This window comes from Pseudonaja textilis, chromosome Z (assembly GCF_049901715.1).
Source record: "Pseudonaja textilis isolate UNSWEBS1 chromosome Z, rPseTex1.2, whole genome shotgun sequence".
NCBI lineage: Eukaryota > Metazoa > Chordata > Lepidosauria > Squamata > Elapidae > Pseudonaja > Pseudonaja textilis.
Genome location: NC_142008.1, coordinates 74,955,411 through 74,982,642, shown reverse-complemented (window position 1 = coordinate 74,982,642; position 27,232 = coordinate 74,955,411). Strand labels below are relative to the sequence as shown.

The following is a 27,232-nucleotide window of genomic DNA, read 5'->3' as shown; positions in this document are numbered from 1 at the left end:
TCCAAGCAAGAAATGAATAACATTAAATAGATATTCTTAGAATAAGTAGTTCAAAAAACCTGTTAGGTGTCTGGACATGAGTCATTCAAAGGAATAGAGTGTTAATATAGTGGAAAAGTTATCATCATTATGTAATGGCTATAATACAATAGTAGTATATAAGGGTCAGTGGCTATGAGTGAATATAAGCTCTTCTGCAGTAGAGGGATTCAAATAATTTAACAACCTGTTCTCTGCCCTAATGACCAGCTGAGTAGGCATGGTTGATGGTCATGTGACTGGGTGGGTGTAATCAGCTGAACATCACTCACCACGCATTTAAGGTCATATTATGTAGCAGTTATGCCTCCTGGCCACTTGCCTCAAAGACCTCAACAAGATACAATCTCTATTTATTAGCTATTACTGAACATCACTTAATAGTGGCAATTAAAATAACAAAACTCACTTAAATCTTGCTTAGCAATGGAAATTTTGGCTCAGTTGTGGCCGTAAGTTGAGGACTACCCTTAATGATAATTTTTTGTTTAAGGAGCCTACTTCACTCATCCCTTTGAGATGACTTGTAAGAAACATTTCAAGATGAAAGATTTTGGGTGCAAGGTTGTGTTGGTGTTGCCTAAGCTAGTCCGCTTCTCTCCTCAGTTGGTGGGGCAGCTACCCTTGACTGAGGGCCACTAGAGGAAGGTGGGGAATCAGAACGAGGATGGCACTCATGGCAAGAAGATCCTTCGGTTGCTTCTCACGCAAGGAACTAGGTGCTACCTGGCTCCCTTGGGAGCGAGGGAGAACAATAAGGCCACCCAGCTAGCAGACCACTCACTCAATTGCTTTGCTCTCCTGCCTCTGCTCTTGCAAGTTTCATTGCCTTCTCACTTCCTGGCTCCTCTTGTTCCAGAAGTACTCCCCTCTCTCTAGCAGATGCCCCCTTCTCCTTCTTCCTCCTCACTGCCAGGCGATCCCGTGTGAAGGGGATAGCCACACTTTTTAAAAAGGACTTTTAATGGAACTTCCAATGTGATGGCCAAGATTCAATCCCAAGCCAACACCCCCCCCGCTCTTCCCTCCCCACCTCACACATCTGCTTTGCTCACTAAATTGAGTCTAGAGCCTGGGGAAAGATGAGAAATTTAAATGAGCAGGAGGAGGGAAGGACAGAAAACCAGCAGAGTGAGTTCCTTAGCTTGGACCAGCAAAAGGCAGCGGGGGGCTGCCCATGGTAGGGAATACAAAGGCCAATTGGAGAGATGAAGCAGTGCTTGGTTTCAAAGAAAAATTTGCTTCAGGGCATGGGGCGCAACTAATTTCTAAAACAGAAGATCCTGCTAAGCTCCAGAACCTACAAAACAAGCCACGGTGTTCAGGCCATGCACCCATGCATCCTGCCTTTCTGAAGGATACACTGCTCACCACCCTGCTTGCTTCCACATGTTTTCACCAGTCTCACTCTTCTCTGGATCATCTCACTTACCTCTGCCCCATTCCCCTCCTTCAGAGACTGCTTACTCACTCTCCCTGCTTTTTCATCCATGACCACCACTTTCTTCATCCCCCCACTCCCCCCACTACCTGGCTTTAGCTTGTGGAGTGACTAGGACTGGGAGAGTCAAACCGTTTTTTTAGGTGGCTGCCTTTGCACAGGGTCGGATGTCAGGAAGTCGTCTCCTCCTTCTTGGCCTTAAACATATACACAGAGAAACATGCACACATCTCATGGTGCCAGAGGGACTTGCCCACACCCCAGAGTGCCAAGAGGCTGAATTTCATGATGCACTCTAGGACCTTCTGTGAGGAGACAGCATGTGGGCGAGTCTCTCCAGTGCCATGAGATGTGTGTGTTTGCTCTGTGCGTATGTTTCAGGCCAAGAAGGAGGAGATGACTTGGCTGAACTTTTCCTACTTCCCTTCACAGTTGAAGCTGTTTGGAAGGTAGCTGCCATGGCCTGTCCTTATTTGACACTACCTGTTGTCTGGCCCTTTCCAAAACAGCCAAGTAGGGAAGGATGGTGAGAGACAGGCCCAAAAGACAACTGAACCTGGCCATGTCCACTCTGAGGCAGCCTTTCAGCTGAGTGCCTTACTTCATGGGCAGCTGTGGTGAGTAGAGTGGCTAAGGCACAAAAAGACAAAGGAAAGACAATGATTTTGTTAGAGATGAATCCAGATGATTTTTATCTAAGATTCCAAAATGTGGAGGAAGAAAAAGGAGAAAATCCAGAGATAATGACAGAAATGCAGAGATAATGACAGAAATATTAGCAGAAGCTATGGAAATACCAAAAGAAAGAATGATGGTTAGAATTGATGAAGTATTCCAAGTGTACACCAGATATGCAATGAGAAATAAGTTACCTAGAGAAGTACACATGAGATTAATTAAGAAGGCAATTAAAACAGAAATATTACAGAAAGCAAGGGATGACCCATTGAAATATAAAGGGAAGTGATCACAGTCTTAAAACAAGTACCAAGAAGAGTGAGAGACGTGAGAAGAGAATACTAATTCTTGACAAAGATTCTAATTAAGAAAGGAGTGAATTATAGATAGCTAATTCCATAAGTTTTGATGTTCATCTGGCAAGTACAAAGACATAGATTGGACTCAACAGAAAAAGCAGAGCAATTTTATGATTAATACTTCAGAGGAAAAGAAGAAGAGAGAATAAAAGTTGGAGAAATAATTAAACTTTGAGAGGAGATGGTTGAAGAAAGGGATAAAGAAAAAAAGAGAAGAAGGAAAAAGAGAAGAAGGAGCAATTAGTGGAAGGGTGGAACCAAAAGAGCTAAGAAAACAAAGGACAACAAGAGCCATAAATCCTAAATATAAAGTTTAAATAATGGCAGAAGAGAAGAAATTAATGTCTATAAACATAAGTGGACTGAATTTGGCAATCAAAAGGAAAAAGACATTTCACAAATTAGAAAAAATAAAATTAGATATAATATGCTTACAAGAAGTACATATTAAAAAACAGCATGTACAAATATTAGATATAATATGCTTACAAGAAATACATATTAAAAAACAGCATGTACAAATATTGGACTATCCAAGACTTGGTAATTTGTATGCATCATTGGTGCAACAAAATAAAAGAGGAGTAGTCTTATACTGTATATTAAGAATACAATAAAAGCTAAATTAATCTTTACAAATGAAGAAGGGAGGATATTGATGACGGGAATAATAGACAATAATCAGAAGATACTTTTAATTGCAATATACAGATGAAACTCAAAAAATTAGAATATCTTGCAAAAGTTCATTTATTTCAGTAATGCAACTTAAAAGGTGAAACTAATATATGAGATAGACTCATTACATGCAAAGCAAGATAGTTCAAGTGGTGATGTGTCATAATTGAGATGATTATGGCTTTCAGCTCATGAAAATCCCAAATCAACAATCTCAGAAACTTAGAATATTGTGAAAAGGTTCAATATTCTAGGCTCAAAGTGTCCCACTTTAATCAGCTAATTAAGCCATAATACTTGCAAAGGGTTCCTGAGCCTTTAAATGGTCTATCAGTCTGGTTCAGTAGGAATTACAATCATGGGAAAGACTGATGACCTGATAGTTGTATAGAAAACCATCACTGACACCCTCCATAAGGAGGGAAAGCCTCAAAAGGTAATTGCAAAAGAAGTTGGATGTTCCCAAAGTGCTGTATCAAAGCACATTAATAGAAAGTTATGTGGAAGGGAAAAGTGTGGAAGAAAAAGGTGCACAAGCAGCAGGGATGACCGCAACCTGGTGAGGATTGTCAGGAAAAGGCCATTCAAAAGTGTTGGGGACTTTCACAAGGAGTGGACTGAAGCTGGAGTCAGTACATCAAGAGCCACCACACACAGACGGATCCTGGACATGGACTTCAAATGTCATATTCCTCTTGTCAAGCTGCTCCTGAACAACAAACAACGTCAGAAGCGTCTTACCTGGGCTAAAGAAAAACAGAACTGGTCTGTTGCTCAGTGGTCCAAAGTCCTCTTTTCTGATGAGAGCAACTTTTGCATCTCCTTTGGAAACCAAGGACCCAGAGTCTGGAGGAAGAATGGAAAGGCACACACTGCAAGATGCTTGAAGTCCAGTATGAAGTTTCCACAGTCTGTGTTGATTTGAGGAGCCATGTCATCTGCTGGTGTTGGTCCATCATGCTTCATTAAGTCCAGGGTCAACACAGTCGTCTACCAGGAGATTTTGGAGCACTTCATGCTTCCTTCCGCAAATGAACTTTATGGGGATGCTGACTTCATTTTCCAGCAGGACTTGGCACCTGCCCACATTGCAAAAGCACCAAAACCTGGTTCAATGACTGTGGGATTACTGTGCTTGATTGGCCAGCAAACTTGCGTGACCTGTACCCCATAGAGAATCTATGGGGCATTGCCAAGAGAAAGATGAGAGACATGAGACCGAACAATGCAGAAGAGCTGAAGGCCGCTATTGAAGTATCCTGGTCTTCCATAACACCTCAGCAGTGCCACAGGCTGATAGCTTCCATGCCACGGCACATTGAGGCAATAATTGCTGCAAAAGGGGCCCACACCAAGTACTGAGTACATATGCATGCTTATACTTTTCAGAGGTCCGATATTGTTCTATGTACAATCCTTGTTTTATTGATTGCATGTAATATTCTAATTTTCTGAGATTGTAGATTTGAGGCTTTAATGAGCTGTAAGCCATAATCATCACAATTATGACAAATCATGGCTTGAACTATCTTGGTTTGCATGTAATGAGTCTATCTCATATATTAGTTTCACCTTTTAAGTTGCATTACTGAAATAAATGAACTTTTGCACGATATTCTAATTTTTCAAGTTTCAGCTGTATGCACCAAATGATAAGCAAGAGTTGTTTTATAGAAAAACTACACAAGAAAATAATAGAACTGGAATATGACAATATATGTATTCTAGGAGACTTTAATGCGATAGTGGATACAAAGGGGACTACAAAACACAGATAATAAAAAAAACAGAAAGACACTACTGAAATCTTTTTTCAAGATGGCAGAGGAACTAAGTATTCAAGATGTTTGGAGACAACTGAATACCAAGAATAGACAATATACATTTTATTCAAATAGGCATTTACCATGATCAGGAAGTAATACGATTTGGATGTCAACAGAATTGATCTCAAATGTACAAGAAATAAACACCGAAACAAGTACTCAGACAGACCACAATCCTATATGAGTCAAATGGAAGAGACAAAAGAAAAGACCAGGATGAACTTTGAATATTTCAATCTTGAAGGAACAAAAATTCCTAAAAAATATAGAAAAAAAAATGGCTTTCTTCTTTAAAGAAAATAAAAAAGAGGAAACTTCACTACAGAATGTATGGAATTCTATGAAGGCTTATATCAGAGGACTGATTATAACTTATACAAGAAGGAATATTAAAAAACACAAGCACAGCAGATACTAGAAGAGGATTATAAGAAATTAGAGAAAGAACTACAAAGATATCCGTAACAAAAGAAACTTAAAAGACTAATGGAAATAGTCAAGCACAAGTTGGGGATAATAGAAAACGAAGAAGTGGCACAAAAAATTAGGAGAGCTAAACAGAATTTCTTTGAAAATGCAAATAAACCAGGAAGATGGCTAGCATATAAATTGAAAAAGGAGAGGGAGCAAAAAAGGATACTGCAACTAATAGATGAAAATGGAACTGTTTGTTATGAGAATGAAGAAAAGAAAGAAATAGTACAAATGTACTATGAGAAATTATATGATCAAGAGATAATTGAAGAAGAAAAAGTTAAACAATATTTGCAAGATTCAGAATTACCTAAAATAACAGATGAAATTAAGTCAATGTTAGAAGGGAAAATAACAATGATGGAATTGACAGAGATGATAAATAGGCAAAACACTGGAAAGTTCCTGGCCCTGATGGACTACCAGCAGAACTATATAAGACATTACAAGAATTTTTTGATACAATTTTTTGATGTTAGAGGTAATGAATGAGGTATTGACAAAGGCAAAAATACCCAATTCATGGATGGAGGCATATATTGCTCTTATACCAAAAGAAAACTCGGATTTACAACAGATAAAAAAACTATAGACCAATATGTCTGCTGACTGCAGACTATAAAAGATTTGCCTCAATTATGGCAGAAAGACTAAAAAGATATTTAAATCATTTTATACATACAGATCAAAATGGTTTCTTGCCCAAGAGACAAATAAAAGATAATATGAGGATAATATTGAACACACTGGAATATTATGAAGCACATCCAGAGAAGCAAATGGCATTAGTATTTTTGGATGCACAGAAAGTGTTTGATAATGTAAATTGGCAATTTATGTTGATGCAAATGGAAGAGATGGGTATTGGGGAAAGGTTTATTAAAATGATTGAGGCAATATATTAGAAACAATCAGCAAAAGTAATGATAAATAGAGACTTGACTGGGAATATTAACATTAAAAAAGGATCTGGACACCTGCATAACTGGGTAGAAGCATTCCTGTCAAATAAATAACAAATGGTCAAAATTGGGAGTACCCTATCAAATTCTGTACCTGTCAATAGTGGTGTCCCCCAAGGCGGTGTTCTTGGACCAATTCTCTTCATACTCTACATAAACGATCTCTGTGATCATATTAAGAGCAACTGCGTTCTCTTTGATGATGATGTAAAGCTATTCAACACCACAGACAATACTGCTACCCTTCAAAAAGACCTCAACCATGTATCAGAATAGTCAAACAAATGGCAACTTCAAATCTCAACAAATAAATGCTCTGTCTTATATATTGGCAAAAAAAATCAGAAAATAAAATACAGGTTGAATAGTCAAGACCTTGTTGATGATCCAAACTCTGTCAAGGATCTTGGAGTACTCATCTCTAATGATCTAAGTGCTAGAGCCCACTGTAACTACATAGCCAAAAAGGGATTAAGAGTTGTTAACCTAATCTTATGTAGCTTTTTCTCTGGTAATACTACACTACTAACTAGAGCATACAAAACATTTGCTAAACCAGTACTCGAATACAGCTCATCAGTCTGGAACCCACATTACGTATCTGATATTAACACAGTTGAGAAAGTCCAGAAATATTTCACAAGAAGAGTTCTCCACTCCTCTACTCATTGCAGAATACCTTATGCCACTAGACTTGAAATTTTAGACCTAGACAACCTAGAACTACGCCGCCTTTGGTCCGATCTAAGTATAGTACATAAAATTATATATTGCAATGTCCTACCTGTCAATGAATACTTCAGTTAAACCACAACAATATAAGAGCACATAATAGATATAAACTCAAGGTAAACCACACCAAACTTGACTGCAGGAAATACGACTTCAGCAACAGAATGGTCAATGTCTGTAATACTCTACCTGACTCTGTGGTTTCTTCCACAAACCCCAAAAACTTTGACCTCAGACTGTCTACTATTGACCTCACCCCTTTCCTAAGAGGTCTGCAGGGGCCGTGCATAAGCGCACCAACATGCCTACTGTCCCTGTCCTATTGTTTCTTCTATTTTTCTTATATGTATCCATGTATTCATAACTATGTTTTTACTTATACCTATTATCTTGTAAGCAATTGACAAACCAAATAAAATAAAAATAAATATCCCCTGTCACCATTGCTGTTTGTAGTGACTTTGGAAGGGTTAAATAGAAACATTAGAAAAAATAAGGAAATGAAGGGAATGAAGATAAAGAATGAAGAATATAAACACTTAAGGAGGATAATTATTATAGACTAAAACAACAGATTGTGACATACTTTAAAAAAAAAGAAAAATCTACAACAATCTTTGATAGGAAGAATATCGACAATCAAAATGAATATATTACCAAGAATATATCTATTTCAGAAAATCCCAATAAAGTGGGGAAAGAGTATTTTGAGGACTTGAATAAAATGATGTTGAAATATATATGGCAGGGGAAAAAGGATTAAATTAAAATTGCTACAAGATACTAGAATGAGAGGAGGTTTTGGACTACCCAATTGGGAATTATATTATCAGGCCATAGTATTGATGTGGATGAAAGAATAGATTGTTTTAAGAAATACTAGGCTGTTAATATTGGAAGGACATGATCTGCAATTGGAGTGGCATGCTTTTTTATGGTATAAGGAAAGTAAGGCACATGGTTACTTTTGACAACATTATGTATGAGATGCATTATTGTCAACATAGGAGAAAATAAGGGAGGAACATTATTTGAAAATACCAGTCTGGTTAGGCACTTGTATATCCAAATGTTTTTAAAATGGAATACATTGTTAGATATATTTTAAATGAAAAGGGTGAACTCAAAACAAAGCAAGAATTAGATGAACAAGGGATGAATATGAATTGGTATTCATATATGCAAATACACTCTAGATATGAGAAAGATGTTAAGACGGATGGGTTTTATGAAGAATTGACAGAATTAGATAAAATTTTAACAGGTACTGAAGAGAAAATGATTTAAAAAATGTATGGCTATTTATTAGGAGTGAAATTAGAAGAAGAACAAGTTAAAGAAATGATGGTTGCTTGGGAGGAAATTTTTGGATATGGGATAGATTTGGATAAATGGCAGAAATTATGGAATAGAAATTATAAATTAACAATATCAAAAGCCTATAAAGAGAATATAAGATGTTTTACAGGTGGCACCTTCTTCCGGCAAGATTGGCAAAGATGTTTAAAAAGAATAGAATACTTTATTGGCCAAGTGTGATTGGACACACAAGAATTTGTCTTGGTGTAAATACTCTCAGTATACATAAAGGAAAAGATACATTCATCAAGAGTTGAGAATCATAAGGTACGACACTTAATGATAGTCACAGGGTACAATAAGCAATCAAATCATACTAGGAAACAGTCAATATAAATCATAAGGACAAATCAGCAAAATGTTGGAAGTGTTACCAGATACCTGGATCATATTACTATATGTGGTGGACTTGTGCAGAAGCTAAAAGATATTGGACTAAAATACACACATGGTTGGAAAAAATGATAAAACAACATATAGATTTAAAGCCTGAGATATTCTTACTGGGGATTTATCTGAAAACTATAGTAAAGAAATAACATATTTGATTATTCATGTATTAGCAGCATCTAGAATTGTATTTGTTCAAAATTGGAAAAATGAAAAAATTCTGATGGAGGAGGAAGTGATTAAGAAAATAATGGAATGTGCAGAGATGAGTAGGTTAATTCTGGCAATTAGAGAGCAAAAAGAGAAGGAGTATTATAAGATTTATGATTTATTTTATGGATGGTTAGAAAGTAGAGTGTTGAGGTATTCCCCGTTAGGAGAACGAGTGCACTCAAGGAAAAGTAGTGAGAGTGGTGTTGAATAACACACAACCAACACACAGATACACTGAATAGTAAAATGTAGGTTTTACTTCCAGTAAACAAGTAAACAAAGTCCAACAAACATTCCAAATCATACACGGTTAAAGCAGGTAGTATTCAATACAATCAGTCCAGGGATAATCCCAAAATGAAGTCCAGTATCATAAACAAAGTTCAGTAAACGGAGTTTGCTAGCAGTTATAAGACTCACAGAAATCCAAGCAGAATGACGATCAGGCAAAAGGCAACAAGGAAATGAAAGAAGAGAACAAAACCAGGTTTCTGGCTTCATCTTATGGCCATCGGAGGAACCTTACCCAATCACAATTACAACATTCTCTTAAAGATACAACAGTATTAAATGACTATCATGGTTTCAACAGTTAGGTGACTATCATTCCTAACATAGAGTAAAAATTTAAAGGATATAGTAATAATGACATATTGCAAATGATTATTTTGAATAAGTCATGACATGAACATAAGAGTTGGATTTGCTATTAAAGATAGATGGTAATTGTAATAAAAAACCTAATGATATTGTAATAATGATAAAATATGATGTATAATGTTGACTAGAATATCATATGAATGTAAATTCAGTGAGAAATGTATATAAATATTTCTATGTGCACAAGATACACGTACACAGATGGTACAATGTATAACTGAAAGATGTTTTTTATTTGTTGTTTTTGTTGTAAAAATAAAAATATATTAAAAAAAACAACCCACTGAAACCAAATTGGCTACAAAATAGAAAATGGAATAGAGGAGTATAATTCAGTCAACCAAGTAACTTCCAAATGCAGATTGTGAAGCACATCATAAATTATTGGTGGCAAATATTCATTTTTAAAAATTAAACAGTGAACTGAGATGATTTAGAAAATGATAAAGGGCCCCATCAAAACTGAAACAAGAAAAATAAAATGGTTTTCAGAACAAAACATTATAACAGACAGAGTAAAAGGACATATTAATATCTTGGGCAATAAGAAAGATGAATGACTGAAGAGAATAATGCAAAATTCTAGGGAAAAATATAGATCAGGAATGCCTGATGGATAGAACAAAATAGCAAGAAAAAGAAAATGGGAGATGTTTTTAAGAAGATCAGATAAATCACAGGTTTTCCTGTGTAAAGTAAAATTATAAGAATAGTCATGAAAGATAACATATAGAGGTAAATAGGAAGTTCAAAAGAATATCCTGGAACTTCTTGCAAGTATATTAATAAAATGAAAACATATCTTAGGAAGAAATATCACTGAGTATTGTCTTAGTGACAGAGTTTTATCATTTCAACACTATAACTCTAGTTTAGCAGGAAGTTTACATATAGCAAACTCAGGGTTGATGGCATAGTTTGGATTTCATCTTAGTAAATATAATGTAGTTTTGTAATTTCTATTAGAAATCAGAAATTGGTGTAACCATAAATTAAAATCCAGATTCGATAGAATTGTGATGGGCAAATATAGAATTTGAGTAAATAAATAAATTTATTAAACTTCTGATTTTGAAACACTACTTCAGGTTTTGTTAGCTTTGAATAAGAGTTTTAAAAAAGAAATAAAACTGATCTACAGTTACAGTTTTCCTGTGGCAGAGAACATAAATAAAATTTAGATATTATATTATGCACATAACATAAACAATTTTCCTGTAGAATTCTCTTCTCCTTAAGGAGGGAGAGAAAAAGAGGGAGGGAGGGGGGGAGGGAGAGGTCCCTTCCTTAAGCAAGCAGCAACAGCCAATGAGGGTACTTCTCTTTGACAGTTCTGCAAGCTCTCTGTCATAGCAACTACAGAAACAATCTACATCAGTCAGGAGAAGAAAAACAGAGGGATCATATACTGATTGCTCCATGGCATCCTCCGAGCACAAAAAGCCACTCACCCATGCTGCCTTACGTGAGAAATTACTGAAGGAAGAAGAGGTAGGACTTATGCTGAGACTAATAATACAAAGAAAAACTGTATTGGTGTTTAATACTTGTATTAAGATAGCCAGAAAGGCAACAAATATAGTAAAAATACAAACAGTAAAAGAAACAAAAAAGAGTCCTATTCGTCTATCTAAGCTATAAATTCCAGTGAATACAGTTTGAATATATTATCTAAAGCTATAAATATTTTCTAATTAGCTTTCAGTTCAATTTCTTTAGTTAAACAAAGCTAAAGTTTAATTTAACCCGGCATTTCATTATTTCCTTTTTCCCTACCCCTGCATTTTCTCTTCTTTTTTCCCCCCTGTCTTTACCTGCTTGGGAAGCCTAAGCTAGAAATTCAACTACATCAACCCTGGATATTGAACATGTGTGTGAAAATGTGGAAGACCTATATTAATTAAAATTAATTAAAATATAATTAATTAAAATTAAACTTTATTCACATATAATGAAGTTCCAGTACATTTTTAAAAAGATCACTCCAAGTAAAATTCAGATTCTTCTGAGAAATGTAATCTTTTTTTTTTTAATCTTGTAATTCGTATAGTTTGCCTGAAGGAACTGTCAAAACAATTACACATTATGTTTAAATGACTTTTACAGAGAGAGTTATTAGTTTATGCTGATTATTTTAAAAACTTCTTTTCAATGCATGCAACTTCATAAGAAATTAGTATGTCATACAATCATGTAAATTTGATCACATTCTCACATTCAGTTGGAATATAGCAAAGAGGAGAAGGATAATATCATTTAGGGAGTAACCAGATTTTATCAACATTCTGGATTCAGGAGTCTGGGCCACTTTTATAGCTAGACTAAACAACTTGCTAGAAGTTTTTCCCATATATACTATTAGGAAGGAGTTATGTCAGTTTATCTTAGTTCCTAAAAATAATATGAATAATAACTTTTTCATGTATGGAATGATGAATATAATGTTACAAATTCAAATTATGATGAAAAAATGGAATTTAAATGTGTTCCCTGAATCAAATTCTGCTATAAAATAACGATTTTACTAGGATTACCTGCTTTTAGATATGTAAAATTTATATTTAATGTATTGCATATTACATAGTTAATCATAACATCCCAACAAGTATTATCAATATGCTTAATTAAATTCTTTAATTCTTAAAGATGTACAGCCCTGAGATTCTTGCAATTAAATCTAATGTATGCTTGCATATGAAATTAAAAAATAATTATTGCTAGCAAATGAGTAATAATTTGGTTTTTTTGTGAATATCCCAGGCAAATTATACATCTTATTTTATATTTTAACTCACTTTCAATTTTCATTAACTTTAGTGGAGATAGATCATAGAGGAAGGGTTCCTAAGTTATCCTTACAAAGCCAACCATGGAACTATTTGGTAGCCTTTAAATCAGGTATGCCCAACCCATTTTGCAGGCCATATGCAGCCCTGGACAGCAACTAATGTAAACTCCACAAGAACATAAACATTTAACATTATTAGTGATTTATATACATTAACTATATTGTATATTTGATATATACAGGACAATTTCTTTTCACTCAGTGGGATGCAGAAAAGCCAAAAGGTTGGGCTTTAAATTGACCCCCTGCATTCTGGTCATTTCTCCATAAGAAAAAAATGAAAAATATTTGCTTTAAACTAAGCCAGCCATGAAATATGATCAGTCATGTCTAATCCTTCTGTCTCCAAACATAGGAAGAAAAAACAATGTTTCTCAGCAGCATTATGAGTGTTATGGAGAACGCTTTCATATTCCTCAAGTTTGAAAAAATATTATTCATTTAACTAACCTCAAAACGTTAAGAATATTTTATTTTTAATTTGCATTTCATATTTCTAAGCCACCCATCTCCCTCAGAAAGGGGGTCTTCTTGCATTCTTCAAGCTCATACCAAGAGTGCACAAAATTTAGCATCCAGTTAGCAAGTAATTTTAAAAAGAATTGGCCTAGCTGTGCAGGAGTTTCAAACTCAGTTTTAAGGATGAGTAAAAAGACACTAAAAAAAGCTTGAAAGCTCAAAGCAGCTTAAAATATATATTTTAACTAGTTGAAAAGACTTTTTCTTGCCATTACAAATATTTTAAAGTAAAAATGGGGTTATTTTGATAAATGATTACACTAAACAATTTTGAATTAAGGATAGTTACTGCTAATTTGAAATATTTTGAACTGAAAAAAATTGGCATAACTTTGATAACATAGTGCTGTATTTTGTGTATTATTGTGTGTGGAAGGAGAAAAGAAAAGAACCAGAGAAGGGCATAGAAATTTAAGATGCCCATCAATAGAAGTAGTTTATTTTTGAAATTTCCGGTTTGAAGGGCTTCGGCGAGAGACAGAAATCCACGATTGTGCGCAGTTTCGGTCTGGGCTTGCCGCTGGAGCACCCCGAGCCAGCTGGTTTCAGGGCTAAGCCACCCCGTAGAGGTGGTGAAGAGGGGGGAGACTGCCAGCAGGGTTGAGGAAAGCTGCATTTCTCCTCCTCAGCTGGCCACTACTCCCTTTCCTGAAGGTGGTTGTAGTGGTGTTCAGAAATGGCCAAGAAGAACTCAACCGGAAAAGAATGTGCAGGAGGAAGATAAGAAGTGAAAGTTTTGGCTGACTGGGTTAAATTGTAAAAGCAACAACTCGGGTACCCTGGAATTTAAACTTACAAAAAAATAACATCGCTCCCAAAGAGTCGGAAGCAGCGAAGGAAAGTGAAAAGGGGAAGGTTTGGCTTTTTTTTTTCTTCTCTCTCCTTCCCTATACTGACAACTAAGAGACTTAAATAAGAAATCGGAAAAATCCACTTTGACATCAATAGGCAATTAAGCTGAAAATAAAACAAAATGCCAAAGGGATAATAAAGATTTCTGGACATTAAAAATTTTCTTTTTCATAAGCAGGAAGGGAGAGAAAAGGAATAATGGCAGGATCTAGAAGAGGGAGGAGACTGCCTGGAATGAAAAAGAATCTAAAGTAAAACTTCAACAAGATTTCTAAAAGATACATTTTAACTGAAACTTGGCAACTAAATAGTAACCCCGGGAAGAGAAAGTGAAAAAAAAGAGCAAAAAAGGAACAACTTGCATGTATTTGGATTATTTAGTGATCTTTGGATTCTTGGTTATTATATTTGAATAACTAAAATCAATTGGGTGGTTGTTTAAAAATTTATACAATGGCACCACTTCTGGATGAATTGAAAATGGAACTTAAGTACAAAGAAGATGCACAAGAAGGGAAGGGTTCTTTTGGCTTCGTTTTTCAATTCTTAGAAATGAAGATTTGGAACTATGAGAAACAACAAGAAAAGACTGCAAAACAAGAAGACTGGGACAAAGAAGAAGCCATCTTTAATGAACAAGCAATTTTATGTGGGAAGAAAAAAGGAAAGGAGGAAAGAGAATGGAGAATTTAAGACTTAAAAAACAGCCAAAGAAAAGAAAAATAATTCAAAAATAAGTATAATACTGGAAAGCAACAGAAGAGGGGAATACAGAAGAGCGAAATAGAGGTAGAGAGACAAGGGGGTAAAAAGGGGAGAGAGAAGAAGAGAGGGAAGAAGGAAAGGAAAAGATGTTACAAAGGACTGGAGCAAGATATAGAGAAACAGGACCTATTTAGAGATAATGGGTGAAAATCTAACTGAAAAAGGGATTCTGTAAAGGTACATAAGATTGTATTGTTATATTAGTAATAGAAATTAGAAAATTGGAAACAACGTATGATTAAAATGTGGGATAAAACAGTTAGTGTAATTTAGTGAAATGTTTGTGAATAAAATAAATGAAATAAAATAAATGAGAAAATTGAATTAGGAAGGAATGGGAACATTTTAATTAGTTAATGTTTTATAAAATATAAGTGAAGGGGGGGGAATTAACTATGGAAAGCTTATAATTGTTCCCATAGAAGTATGATATTTAATTGAAAGGTAATGTTAAATGATAGAATTGAATGGGAATGGAATGTTGTTTTAATTATATACATTTATAATATTTTTTTTTAAGAATACAGTGTGTATTTTAAGAATGTACCAAGCAAAATCCAAATGGAAGTTATGTATTATATTGAATGTTACAACTTTAGGGAAAAGATATAAAGGCGTCAAACTCCAATCAGTAACTACAGGAGAAATTTTGTTTAATGAGAAAAGATAATAGATAATTGAAACAGGACAGACAAAAAATATAAATACAATGATTTGAATTGAGATGAGATAATTAAAATAAAATTGAGAAAATTAAAAGAGGGGAGAAGCTAGGCAGAAAATGTAAAATAGTAATAAGATATGGAATAGAATATAAAAAATGAGCATGAACCTGAATTTGTGTCTGTACGAAGAAATGTAACCTGGGATTATGCTACTTTCAAAAAAGATGTTTTATTTGTATTTTTTTTCTCTCTGTGAAAACTCAAATAAAATTTACCAAAAAAAAAAAGAAGTAGTTTATTCTCCAAGGCAAGAATAGGATTCAAATTTCTTAACAACCAGTTCTGTGAGTGTGGCCTAATTTGAGGGTGTGGCTTGGTGGGCATGTGACTGGGTGGGCATGGCTTGTATGTAAATATTGTAAATATTTATGTAAATATTAATTTTTATAAAAAAAGAGCAACTTTTACTCAAATCAGGCAAAGCAGGCAGGCAGATTGAGTTGCTTCCAGAATCACAGATTCACTTAGAGATCTACCATTCTGCAATCTGCTACCTGACTCTGCACTAAAAAATAGAAGCTTTAGTCCTAAGGAACTTTCAGCTCTGCTTTTAGATTAGCTAGAAAGCAAGAAATCCAATGACTTCCTGTTTCTAGCTAATCTAAATCTCCTGGCACAGCTGATAGTAGGAACAGCTGATGGTCAGAAAATAAAAGGGAAAATAGCAACTTATCAAAAATTAGGCTAACGCAGGCAAGTTGGAAGGTAAGGAGTGAGTGGGCCTGGTGGGGAGGGGAGAGGCCCACCAGTGGTGCAATTTGCCAGTTCTCCGAACTGGGCATAACAACTAGTTCTACAGAACCGGACTGACCAGGGAGAATCCCACCCCTGCTCCAAGGTTAGAAATTCTTATAGTAAAATCACCTTGACTGTAAGTCCTCTTGCACCATAGCTAAGTAGCAAGTAAAGTGATTCAGCTGTTCAATTGAAATAATGAATTTCACATTATAGAAAAGTAAAAAAAAGTTCACTTTTAACACTGTTAAGTGAAAAAGAGCTGCTGTCACAATCATTAGGACCAAGATACTAGGTTATTGTGTTGCTTTACACTATCTTTTGTTCCATTTCAGATGCTGGCAAAATTTAAAGAGTTTTCTAAATTTCTTCAAAGGTAAATGGATTTTCAATGTCTGCTTTTTAATTCTAATTAAAGGCCCCTGTTCAATCTTAAGGCAGAAAGCACCTAGTTAAGTAAAACTTTTGACGTTTACCTGAAAATGCAGATAAGACAGAAGTTACCAATAGACACTGAACTGGACTTGATGGTCATACAAAGGCTGTTTATTTGTTATGAATAGTAAGTATATTTTAGTGCTAAGGCATATATATTGTTTAAATCTGGCAGTGAATAAATCACACAGTCCTAATTAAAGCCTGCTGTTCTATTTTAAATTAACTGAAGTATATACAACATATTTTAAATTAAAATACAGGGCAAGACAACAATACAGCCATGATATAATTATAGGTTGGATAACTTATTTATATAGGATTGATGGCATATTTGAATATTTGATACTTTTGGATGCTTTAATTGACATCTGCTAGGAGAGGTTTTCCTTATTCATAAAATAATTTAAGATTCCATCTTCTCATTTAAGTAAGCAAATTAAAAGAAACATCAAAAAGACAGATAGGACAGGGAACTTGGTTGACACCAAAGAAGCATTCTTGAGTGTTCTAATCCTTTTGGATATTAAACTGATTCAATAAAAAGGTATATGTAGTGGTCAGGAATTATTGCTAGATACATACACCCAAATTGTGAATTGACAGGGAGAATAAACTTACCTTCTTAAACCAGGGGTCGCCAATCTTTTTGACCTCAAGAACCACCAAACTCATACTTTTAAATCCTGAGGACCACTAATACGAATTTTTTTAAAATATATATATATTTAATATAAATTTATATATATATATGTTTTCTGAGGTTCTCGCGGGTATTTGTATGTGGATCTTTGGTTGTTCGGGTTTTCTCCCGCATAAGATTCGAAGTATCTAGGCGTAAGATTCGAAGTATCTTCTCCAAGAAGCAAGAGCCGAAGACAGAAGCCTGAAGATGATGAATGAGACTTCATCGAAATGTTGCCTAGATACTTGAATCTTACTGGGAGAAAACCCGAACAACCAAAGATCCATATTTATATATATATATATATATATATATATATATATATATATATATATATATATATATATATATATAAATATTCAGCTTTGTTCGGGTATTTTCCCACGTCATTATACTTGTGCTTTTAAAGTTGTAGCAACGTTTTGGCAGAATCTCATCTGCCATCATCAGGCTTCTGTATTGTGTTCGTGTATGTATGTATATATATATATATATATATATATATATATATATATATATATAGAGAGAGAGAGAGAGAGAGAGAGAGAGAGAGAGAGAGAGAGAGAGAGAGAGAGAGAGAGAAAGATAGGCTTCTGTATTGTGTTCGGATAGATAGATAGATAGATAGAGATAGAGATAGATAGATATATAGATATTATACTGTATATTATATATATCTATATATCTCTACTTCTACCTCTACTGCTCTATCTATCTATCTATCTATCTATCTATCTATCTATCTATGGTATTCAACTCTGTTCAGGTATTTTCCCACATCATTATAGTTGTGCTTTTAAAGTTGTAGTGACATTTCAGCAGAATCTCATCTGCCATCATCAGGCTTGTGTATTGTGTTCGTCTGTGAGTCAGGCTTTCATAGCCAATTCTGTTTTAAATTTGGTGCTAGCCTACTGCTGTGTTAGAATGGTGTTTTTTTTTTATCCTGATTGGTTGGGAGTCTTGGTCTGTGTTTATTGGTTTATTGGTTATTATTTGAACTCCCCACTGATACCTCCAGCTCAAACACACCCCAACCAGGCACCCAGATGAAACCTAGCTTCCTAATAAATGATAGCTGTCTGTTTACTCGGAGCCAAGCCACACTAAAAGTCTCCAATACAGGAAACACAATGTTGCCAGCCAATCAAGACAAAAAAAGCTACAAAACAGACAGAAGATATTAGAAACACCAATCAAGCAGAACACAGCAAGCTCCAAGACCAGTAAACACAGATCAAGACTCCCAACCAATCAGGATGAAGAAAAAACCATTCTGGCACAGCAGTAGGCTAGCCCCAAATTTAAAACTGAAACGGCTGTGAAAGTCTGACTCACAGATGAACACAATACAGAAGCCTGATGATGGCAGATGAGTTTCTGCCGAAACGTTGCTACAACTTTAAAAGCACAACTATAATGACGTGGGAAAATACCCAAACTAATCTGAATACCATACATATAAATATCCGTGAAAACTTAAGAAAACACACATATATATAAATGCTTATTTAATTATAACAAAATTGTAAATGCTTAATCATAACCATGGGGCAGAGCAAAGGGAAAAGAGGGGCCTCTCTTATCCTTTGGGGTGGGGAAAGAGGGAGGATTTAAGAAGCCACATGGTGCCTGGAGGCTGGGAAGATCTGGACGGGAAGGAACCAGCTCCCCTTCAAATAGAAGAAAAGCAGAGACATCTCATATCTCCCCCAAGACAGAGGAAACCTCTCCTTTCTTTGCCAGGTGTGGCTGCCTGGAATTGGGGTAGGGAAGGAGGGCCGGGCTTGAAGTGCCAACAAAAACAGGCTCCTAAAAAACAGGCAAACCCCCCACTCCCTTCGGCCTCCACATAAGAAGAGGACTCCCTGAGGCTAAGCTCCAGGTTTCTATTGCTGCTTCCAAGCAGAGAAGGATCCCTCCCTGTGTGGAGCCCGAAGTGGGGGTGTCGAGCCCAGAAAAGCTTGAGCTCTCACCTGCACAAACAGGCTGGTTACTAGCAAAAGTCTTCCTCGGCACTCTTTTGGTCTGTGCATTTGGCCTCTACCCTCTCCATGCCAAAGTAAAACCAGCTGGGCTTCTCCTTCCCTCCTACCCTGTTCCCTGCTCCCTTCCCACCAGTCAATCCTACTTTGGGACAGAGGAGAGCATGCCGGAAACGTGTGTTGGCATTTCCAACATACCTTTCTCTGGCACTCACCTGCAATTCTTTGTGTTCCTCTAGGCCTGGCTTGCTGAGGGGGGAGAGCAGCTCTGACATCTCTGCTGCCCGCACCCCCAGGAAAAGAAAGCAATCAGAAACAGCTCTAGCTGGGGTGAAAGAGCAAAGATCGGAAGGCACAGGCAACAGAAAGCAGCACTTTTCAAAGGCGGCAGCTTCTGTCTTCTCTTGCCTGTGCCTTCCTCGATCTGAGCTCTTTCACACCAGCAAGAGCTGTGTATCTGCTAGCTTTTATTGTGTTTTCCCTGGGCAGCAATGGCTGGGGCCTTGGTGCGGACAGCAGAGGGACAAGGAAACTGACGCTGATGCATAGGCCTGGCCTGTGAGGGGGTGGGGGTGAGGGGAAAGGATCTTCTGAATTGGTGTCACCTCCTGCCTCTTTCCTCCGTGCATCAAGGAGGTTGAGTGGCTGCCAGCAATGCCCTCAAGGGAAGATGTTTCAAGTGGGAGGCTCGACCCCCCTCCAAATCTTCTCTTCCTCTTCGACAGAAGCACTCACGTGCAAAGTGCTTACCATCCCTCTGGCCCCTGACAAGCCTCTTCCTTTCCTCTGAGCATGTGAGTACTTCTGGCAAGGAGGAAGAGAAGCTTCGGAGCACAGAGGCGTGGGAGATCGCAGCATCAGAGCTCTTCCCAGGTATTTCCTGGCCTGCAAGGGGAGGGCATGAACTCCTGTGCCCCCCAGGAGCTTCTCTTCCTCCTTGACAGAAGCGCTCACATGCAAAGCACTCACTGCCCTTTTGGCCCCCAACAAGCTGCCTCCTTCCTGCTGAGCATGTGAGCACTTCTGGTGAGGAGGAAGAGGGGGGTTGAGCCTCCCACTTGCAACATCTTCACCTGAGGGTAGCTGCTTCCTGCAGCTCAGGAGGTCCGCGCTCTTCCCACTGCTGCTCGGCCTCCTTGATGTGCTGAGGCAGGAGGCAGCAGCCACAACACAGGAGACTGCAGGATTGCCCCGCCTCCCTGCCTCAGCATGCTGTGGCCCATCAACATTTTCTCGTGGCCCACCAGTGAGCTGCAGCCCACTAGTTGGCGACCGCTGTTCTAAACCACAGTAAGCGGTAATTTTATTTATTAATAAAATTTTATAATCTCAAATCTCACTAAAGTAGTAGCATATAAACAATCAAACACAAAATGCTTCCTAAATATACTTTCCTTTAGTATGCTTTGAGACAGTTTATAGTGGCACATAATTACTGATTATATGCTATATTCACTTCCATATATAGGTAGTCCTCAACTTAAGACCACAAGTGAGCACATCATATCCATTAGTTCTTTTTTCTCTTTTAAAAGTAGAATATGATATTAATTTTTTTCTATTTAACTTGAACTTAAAAGATCTCCTGCGTGGGGTTTTTCTTTTCTTTTTTGGAATATAGGAAGAATGTAGGGAGAAAGGCAAGGCTTCTATGAGAAGTTTCTTTATGAATAGCTGCTATATATTTATTTTTATTTATTTATTTCTATTTTGACAAGTGAATATAAGCTAACAGGTATAAGTATAAACATAGTTATGAATACATGAAATGGATACTTATATATAAAAAACAGTAGGACAGGGACAGTAGGCATGTTGTTGTGCTTATGCCCCCGCCCCCACAGACCTCTTAGGAAAGGGGTGAGGTCAGTAGTAGACAGTCTAGGTTAAAGTTTTTGGGGTTTGGGGAAGAAACCACAGGTAGAGTATTCCAGACATTGACCACTCTGTTGCTGAAGTTGTATTTCCTGCAATCAAGTTTGGTGTGGTTTACCTTGAGCTTATATCTATTGTATGCTCTTATATTGTTATGGTTTAACTGAAGTATTCATTGACAGGTAGGACATTGCAATATATAATTTTATGTACTATACTTAGATCAGACCGAAGGCGGCGTAGTTCTAGGTTGTCTAGGTCTAAAATTTCAAGTCTGGTGGCATAAGGTATTCTGCAACGAGTAGAGGAGTGGAGAACTCTTGTTGTGAAATATTCCTGGACTTTATCAACTTTATTAATATCAGATACATAATGCGGGTTCCAGACTGATGAATTGTATTCAAGTATTGGTCTAGCAAACGTTTTGTATGCTCTAGTTAGTAGTGTGATATTGCTGGAGAAAAAGCTATGCAGGATTATGTTAACAACTCTTAAGGCCATTTTGGCTATGTAGTTACAGTGGGCTCTAGCACTTAGATCATTAGAGATGAGTACTCCAAGGTCCTTGACAGAGTTTAGATATACCACTGCTAATTACACATACAGAAATGTGGCATAAATATATACTTTGAGGGGGTTGTAGCAACTTGACGGAAAGCATCTAGAATACACTGAAATAAAAAGGATTAAAATCCAGTTCCTCTCCTACCAGTCATGATTTTGATTATACCTCAGGCAAAGGTCAGCTATCTTAAGTAGTTATTGACTGGTGCTACTTAACTATCTTGTGCTTTCCAAAGCACATTTTTCTGTTAACTGTGAAACATTGCACAACATTTTTACTAAGTTATTATTAAGTTTTATTAAAATATACTTTCTTTAACTCAATACTTTTTAAAAAGTAACTTGGTCAGATGGAATTACAAATGGACATTTGTAAATAGACAAATGGCTCATATATGGACATTTCCTCTTTGAAAGAGGAATTGTGATTACAATGTAACTTCTTGTAAAAAACAGAACTTTAGAAGTTCTGTTTGATGAATTATTCTATCAAAATGTGTTACACTATTGATGTTCCACATCACACCTATTCACTAGATGGAAACGTGAACGAGACATGTGCCTGGAGCTGAAATCACAGGAAGACAGGTGTTTTGCAAGAAGCAGGAAGAGGCACCAAACAGAAATGAAAGAAGAAATGCACTATGCTAATAAACAGCTGATGATGGTAAAGTCTGAAAACTTTTAGAAAATATTAATTGATGTAGTTGTGAAAATCCTTTTAGGATCCTTAGAGAGAGAGAGAGAGAGAGAGAGAAAGAGGGAGAGAGAGAGAAGAAAAACTAGAAGAATTATTCTTTTCTCATGTTGCCCCACGTGTTCTTTTGGGTTTAGGCTGAAACGCTTTTCTTTCTTATAGGCTAATTCCAACAGTTCATTCACCATTTTTCATAGGAAAGAATACCTCAAATGGGTAAAAGCTTCTAAGTTCACAGGTTTTATTTTTATTGAAGTAGCATGATGACTTAGCTTTGTCTGATATGTAATAAAGTGCTTGTTCAAAAATATGATCTGAGTAACTCTTTTGTCTCAAATGACTGCAGAAATGATAAAGTAGCAGAACCTATTAATTAAAAAACAACCAAAAAGTCTCTTTCTTAGCTAGGAAAACTTATTAGTTGAGGAAAAGAAAAAATATTTATCACATTACTACATACACACAAACACTTCTTCTGGAGTTTGGGCTAGTAACTTTTTACATATTGAGTAAGGCACTGACGATAAGGGCCTTATATTAATTATGAGGGGCACATGACAGAGATTTTGTAACTTGTTAAATAACATAGTAACTCTGTGTTTTAATTTGACTTATTTTCTTTCTTTTGAAGTTAAATACATTTTTTATTTCTATAAATACATCGTTGTGTGAACAGTGTCACTGTTCATTTAACAGTGTCCTGGTCATTTAACATTTTGGAACAAACATGACCATAGTTTCATATTCCTACTATTAATCTTCTTATCTAATTTAGTATTACTATGTATTATCAATTTTCATTATTCAATATTCTCATATTCTACTTTATGTCAATCTCTATATTCTTAATATTATTTCTTTTGATATGCATATTCTCTTAATAGTCATATTTGCAGAATTTAACAAATTATATAATTCAATAATCATAAATTCATATTGGTTTATGTTACACAGTACTTATCCCCTTTTAATGTTAGTTATGCCAATATTATATTTTTATCTTTTTTGAAGTTATGTTCAGGTTCATTATAGACTGGCATGTAGGAAAACTTTTATTTTTACTGCTGTACATTTCTAAACTAAAAAGATAAGTTACAGAAAGATGGCTGGAGACTACCTTCTGATAAGAAAACGTTTCTTAATATCAACTACCTTTTGTAGTTGATTTACTTGGCAAAGGAGAGTTAGTTTTATCCTGTCCAACTTTCCTCTTGAATTTTTGTTGTTGTGTTAGCTATAAAAAGGAATGTAAAATGGCCCTCTCCCTTTTCATAGAGAGATCCCACTTTACTAGGGTACTAATAAACTGCTTTTAAATGATTTTCTGACTTGGAGAGTTGGCTGATGAAATGAAAAAAATGATTTCTCATTTAAAATGATTCTTTTCTACACTTGCATTTTGAAGATGAGAGACAGAGACAGACATATAAAGAGAGAGACAGAGAGCTAGAGATGATAGAGGTAGAGACAGAGATATAAAATTCCCTTCTGACCCTTGTCTGTTCTTTCTCAATTTTGGCTCCTATACCAGAAGCCTGGGGGTTTGAGAGTTCTGTGCAGGATCCTAACTGTTCCTAGCACTGCTCTTCTGGACTGACAGCTTTGATGTTGTTCCTGGGACTTGAGGTGTCACAGCCATGAGTGCTCCTAATTTTCCATATATTTTCCAAGTTAGGCCCTGGCACCTCTCTAGTTTCTCATATTGTTTCCCCTGATGTTGATGTCACTTGGCACCACTACATCTATTACCACCACTGTCTTCTAGACGTTGTCTACCACCACAATGTCTGGTTGATTAGTCAGTACCTGCCTGTCTGGAAATCCCAGAGAATCTTAGCCCTCTTATTTTCCACAACCTTATATATCTCCAATCTAGACATAGAAAAATCTAGTGCATGTTCTATGCACAATGTCTGTATTTGGTTGCACAGTTCAGTGTATGCTGTTTCTGCCAGCATCTTATAAACTGCCACTATATGTTGGACTCTGTCTAAAAATCTCTTTTCTAGTCTGCAAGCCCAACACCCAGAGACCATTGTAGAGACTCCTGCTTCTATGGATTCTTAGGCTGCTAGGATTTAAAGCCTTAATGCTGTTTTTCACTCCAGGCCTTTTTATCCACTGGTAGGATTTCCTAATGTCTGCCACCTCAGTTATCTGTCAATCGTACATCCCATGCAGGATCTTAACTTGCCCTGGTGCTTCCTCTGCTTAATCTTTCTCCTACAGTTGTTTCTGACTCAAGAATTCTATCCAGAGGTCATCACTGGCTGCCATCTTACTTAAGTATTCCTGGATGTTCTGGGTTTTATCCACAACAGTGGATTTGACACCCAACATACCCCAAATACTCTCTATCTAGTGTAAAATCTGTAGGTGTTGGACTTGAAGTGGAAATCTCTGTACATTGTGAGCTATCATACACCCTTGACTAAATACTGGTATTCTTCTTCTATCTGGGATGGCTGTCTCCTTCCACAGAGCACACAGCTTCAGGAGGGATGCACATGGAGTGGTAAGGGAAACCCACCTAGCCAGCCAAATCAGCCAAATCAATCCTGGAAATCAATGGGGTGACAGATGTCACAGCCAGTTCACCCTCCCATACATACATTGTGAACTCTGAGGCATGTTTACCTACAGAAGTGTATCTCCTACATTCCCTAGAGCAGGGCTGTCAAACTCCCAGCCCACGGACCAGATGCATCACATACTGACCATGCCCATACCCAGTTTAGCAAAGAGGAAAAAATGTCTTGATACATCACGTGATGCTGCGGTGACAACGTGAGTTTGACATCCTTGCCCTGAAATGACAATGTTTTATAGCTGGAGTTGGATTGTATCAGCTCTACCAACTCTTACAAGTCAGACAGAAATTAGGGAGAAAAATGGTTCTGAATATTACCAAGTTATAATGCATATAGGATTTTACAGGAGAACTATTACATTTAATTGTAGCTGGAGCCCTTCTGATAACCAGTGATCTTATAGAACAGATATATTATGTGGGCACTAACGAGTGTTTGTATAGTGATATTTTGGACCAATTTAGTTTCTACATGACCTTCAAGAACTCCATGCAAAGAAAATTCAGTAGCTCAAGTGGGAGATCACTGGGACAAGAATGATCATGAGAAGGATTTCCCAATCCAGTGAAGAACATAATAGACATAAGATAGACATGTGCAATGATTAGATGTGTGCAATAATTATTTATCTTGGTGACAGCCATTTTCTGCATATTAAGGGGCCAAGACCAGAAGAATCCTCAAATGATATACAAATTTTAACTGGAAAAGTACAATGAGAACTAAGGATAGTAAATCCATAGGTCTAAAAGAATGGGGTGGATTTTATTTATTTCTGCTTGGAGTTAGATACAAATATAACCAAACTCTACTATAAGTTGAACTTGTTATGTCTGTCATAAAAAGCAAAGAATATTGAGATAACAGGAGAAAAGAATAGTAGGCAATAAATGATTTAACAGTTTTAAAAAATTAGTAACAGGGATGAATTGTTCATATTCTTTTTTACAGCTTCGACGGGCAGCTTTAAAGCATCTCCTAAGTATTGAACACCTGCAATACCAGCTGGAATTTAACCATTTGGGAATGTCATTCTATGCTGAAAGGCTCTGAGAATCTTAAACATATGTAACAGTTTGTGCTGTAATAAGTAGGGTAGGTATTTTCATGCAGTATTCTGTATCCAAAAAGAGTGCTTTCCTCAATATCAAGTAAATATTTAAATTTATAAACAGAAAGAGATTTCTTTCTTTCTTTTGACAGATGGTAAAATTGCACATTTGTCTTTGACTGAATTAAATAGAGCAATGGAAAATCAATGTAATATAGGCTAAAACAAAATAAGTTGCAAAATGAGGCATGTTCTAAGAGAAAAGAGAGTGAAGTGAAAGAAAATTTAAGAATATCTTTAATTTTCCCCGTGAAATAAATGAATTACAGAAATGTTTAAATTCAGCTAAATTTTCTCTTGGATAAGGATGACATTTAAAAAAAAAGCCAACATCTCTACATAAATGTACGGAACATGTACAAAGTCTGATGAACAAGCTAAATATATATTTAAGCCACTATTTTGTCTGTTTAATTTAATATATGTATATTTTGCTATTTGGTTTAAATGTTTCAGAGAAGCTTGTGCATAAAAAATATTAATAACACAAAGTCTTTCATTTCTGATATCCACGAAAAGAAATCTCTTGACCTATGTGAAAGTTACTTGATTTAACAATAGATAATAGCTTTGTTTATTGTTCTACATAAATCTAAAACATTCATTCATTCAAACAATCTTTATTATGACCAGCACAAAAAATTAATCATTAAGGTAAAGCAAAATGGAATAGAACTGAGCTGAACAAGGTACAGTATAGTAATATATTACAATTGATGGTGAAATCACAGTCAAGGTCCATAAATCTAAATATAATTTCTTATTCTTAGTTTCAACCACTTTTTCAAAAATAACCAAAACAGTCCTTACTTAAAGTTATGCCACATATACAACCCTTGATATTCTATTACACATTTTTAGAAGAAGCATTTTAAATCAAGTAGTTTCACTATAAATCAATCGGGACTCTTATAACTTGGCCAAAGTATATGAAGTTTTTAAATCTGCTTGGTCAGTAACAAAAATCATTATCACTTTAGGTTGACAAAATGAAGAATGAATAGATTATCTGCCATCATGAGATGTGATCTCTA

At 36.1% G+C, this 27,232-nt stretch overlaps 2 protein-coding genes across 2 annotated transcripts in view; one reads left to right on the top strand and one right to left on the bottom strand.

Moving 5' to 3' along the window:
* CNTNAP2 (contactin associated protein 2) overlaps window positions 1–27,232 on the bottom strand; it is an 850,526-nt gene that overhangs the window by 403,792 nt on the left and 419,502 nt on the right. The gene's annotated exons all lie outside the window — the stretch shown is intronic.
* On the top strand, window positions 11,193–26,265 carry CFAP141 (cilia and flagella associated protein 141). The gene is made up of 4 exons (XM_087916870.1): window positions 11,193–11,302; window positions 16,591–16,631; window positions 22,337–22,466; window positions 26,039–26,265. Exons 1-4 carry the CDS (start codon window positions 11,231–11,233, stop codon window positions 26,138–26,140), a joined length of 345 nt encoding a protein of 114 aa, XP_087772996.1. The 5' UTR covers window positions 11,193–11,230; the 3' UTR covers window positions 26,141–26,265.

Bases quoted from the DNA above. Each gene is read 5' to 3' on its own strand.
- CFAP141 (XM_087916870.1), top strand. From the start codon at position 11,231: ATGGCATCCTCCGAGCACAAAAAGCCACTCACCCATGCTGCCTTACGT. The intron at 11,303-16,590 runs GTAGGACTTATG...GTTCCATTTCAG, and splicing joins AATTACTGAAGGAAGAAGAG to ATGCTGGCAAAATTTAAAGA. The intron at 16,632-22,336 runs GTAAATGGATTT...CCTATTCACTAG, and splicing joins TTTTCTAAATTTCTTCAAAG to ATGGAAACGTGAACGAGACA.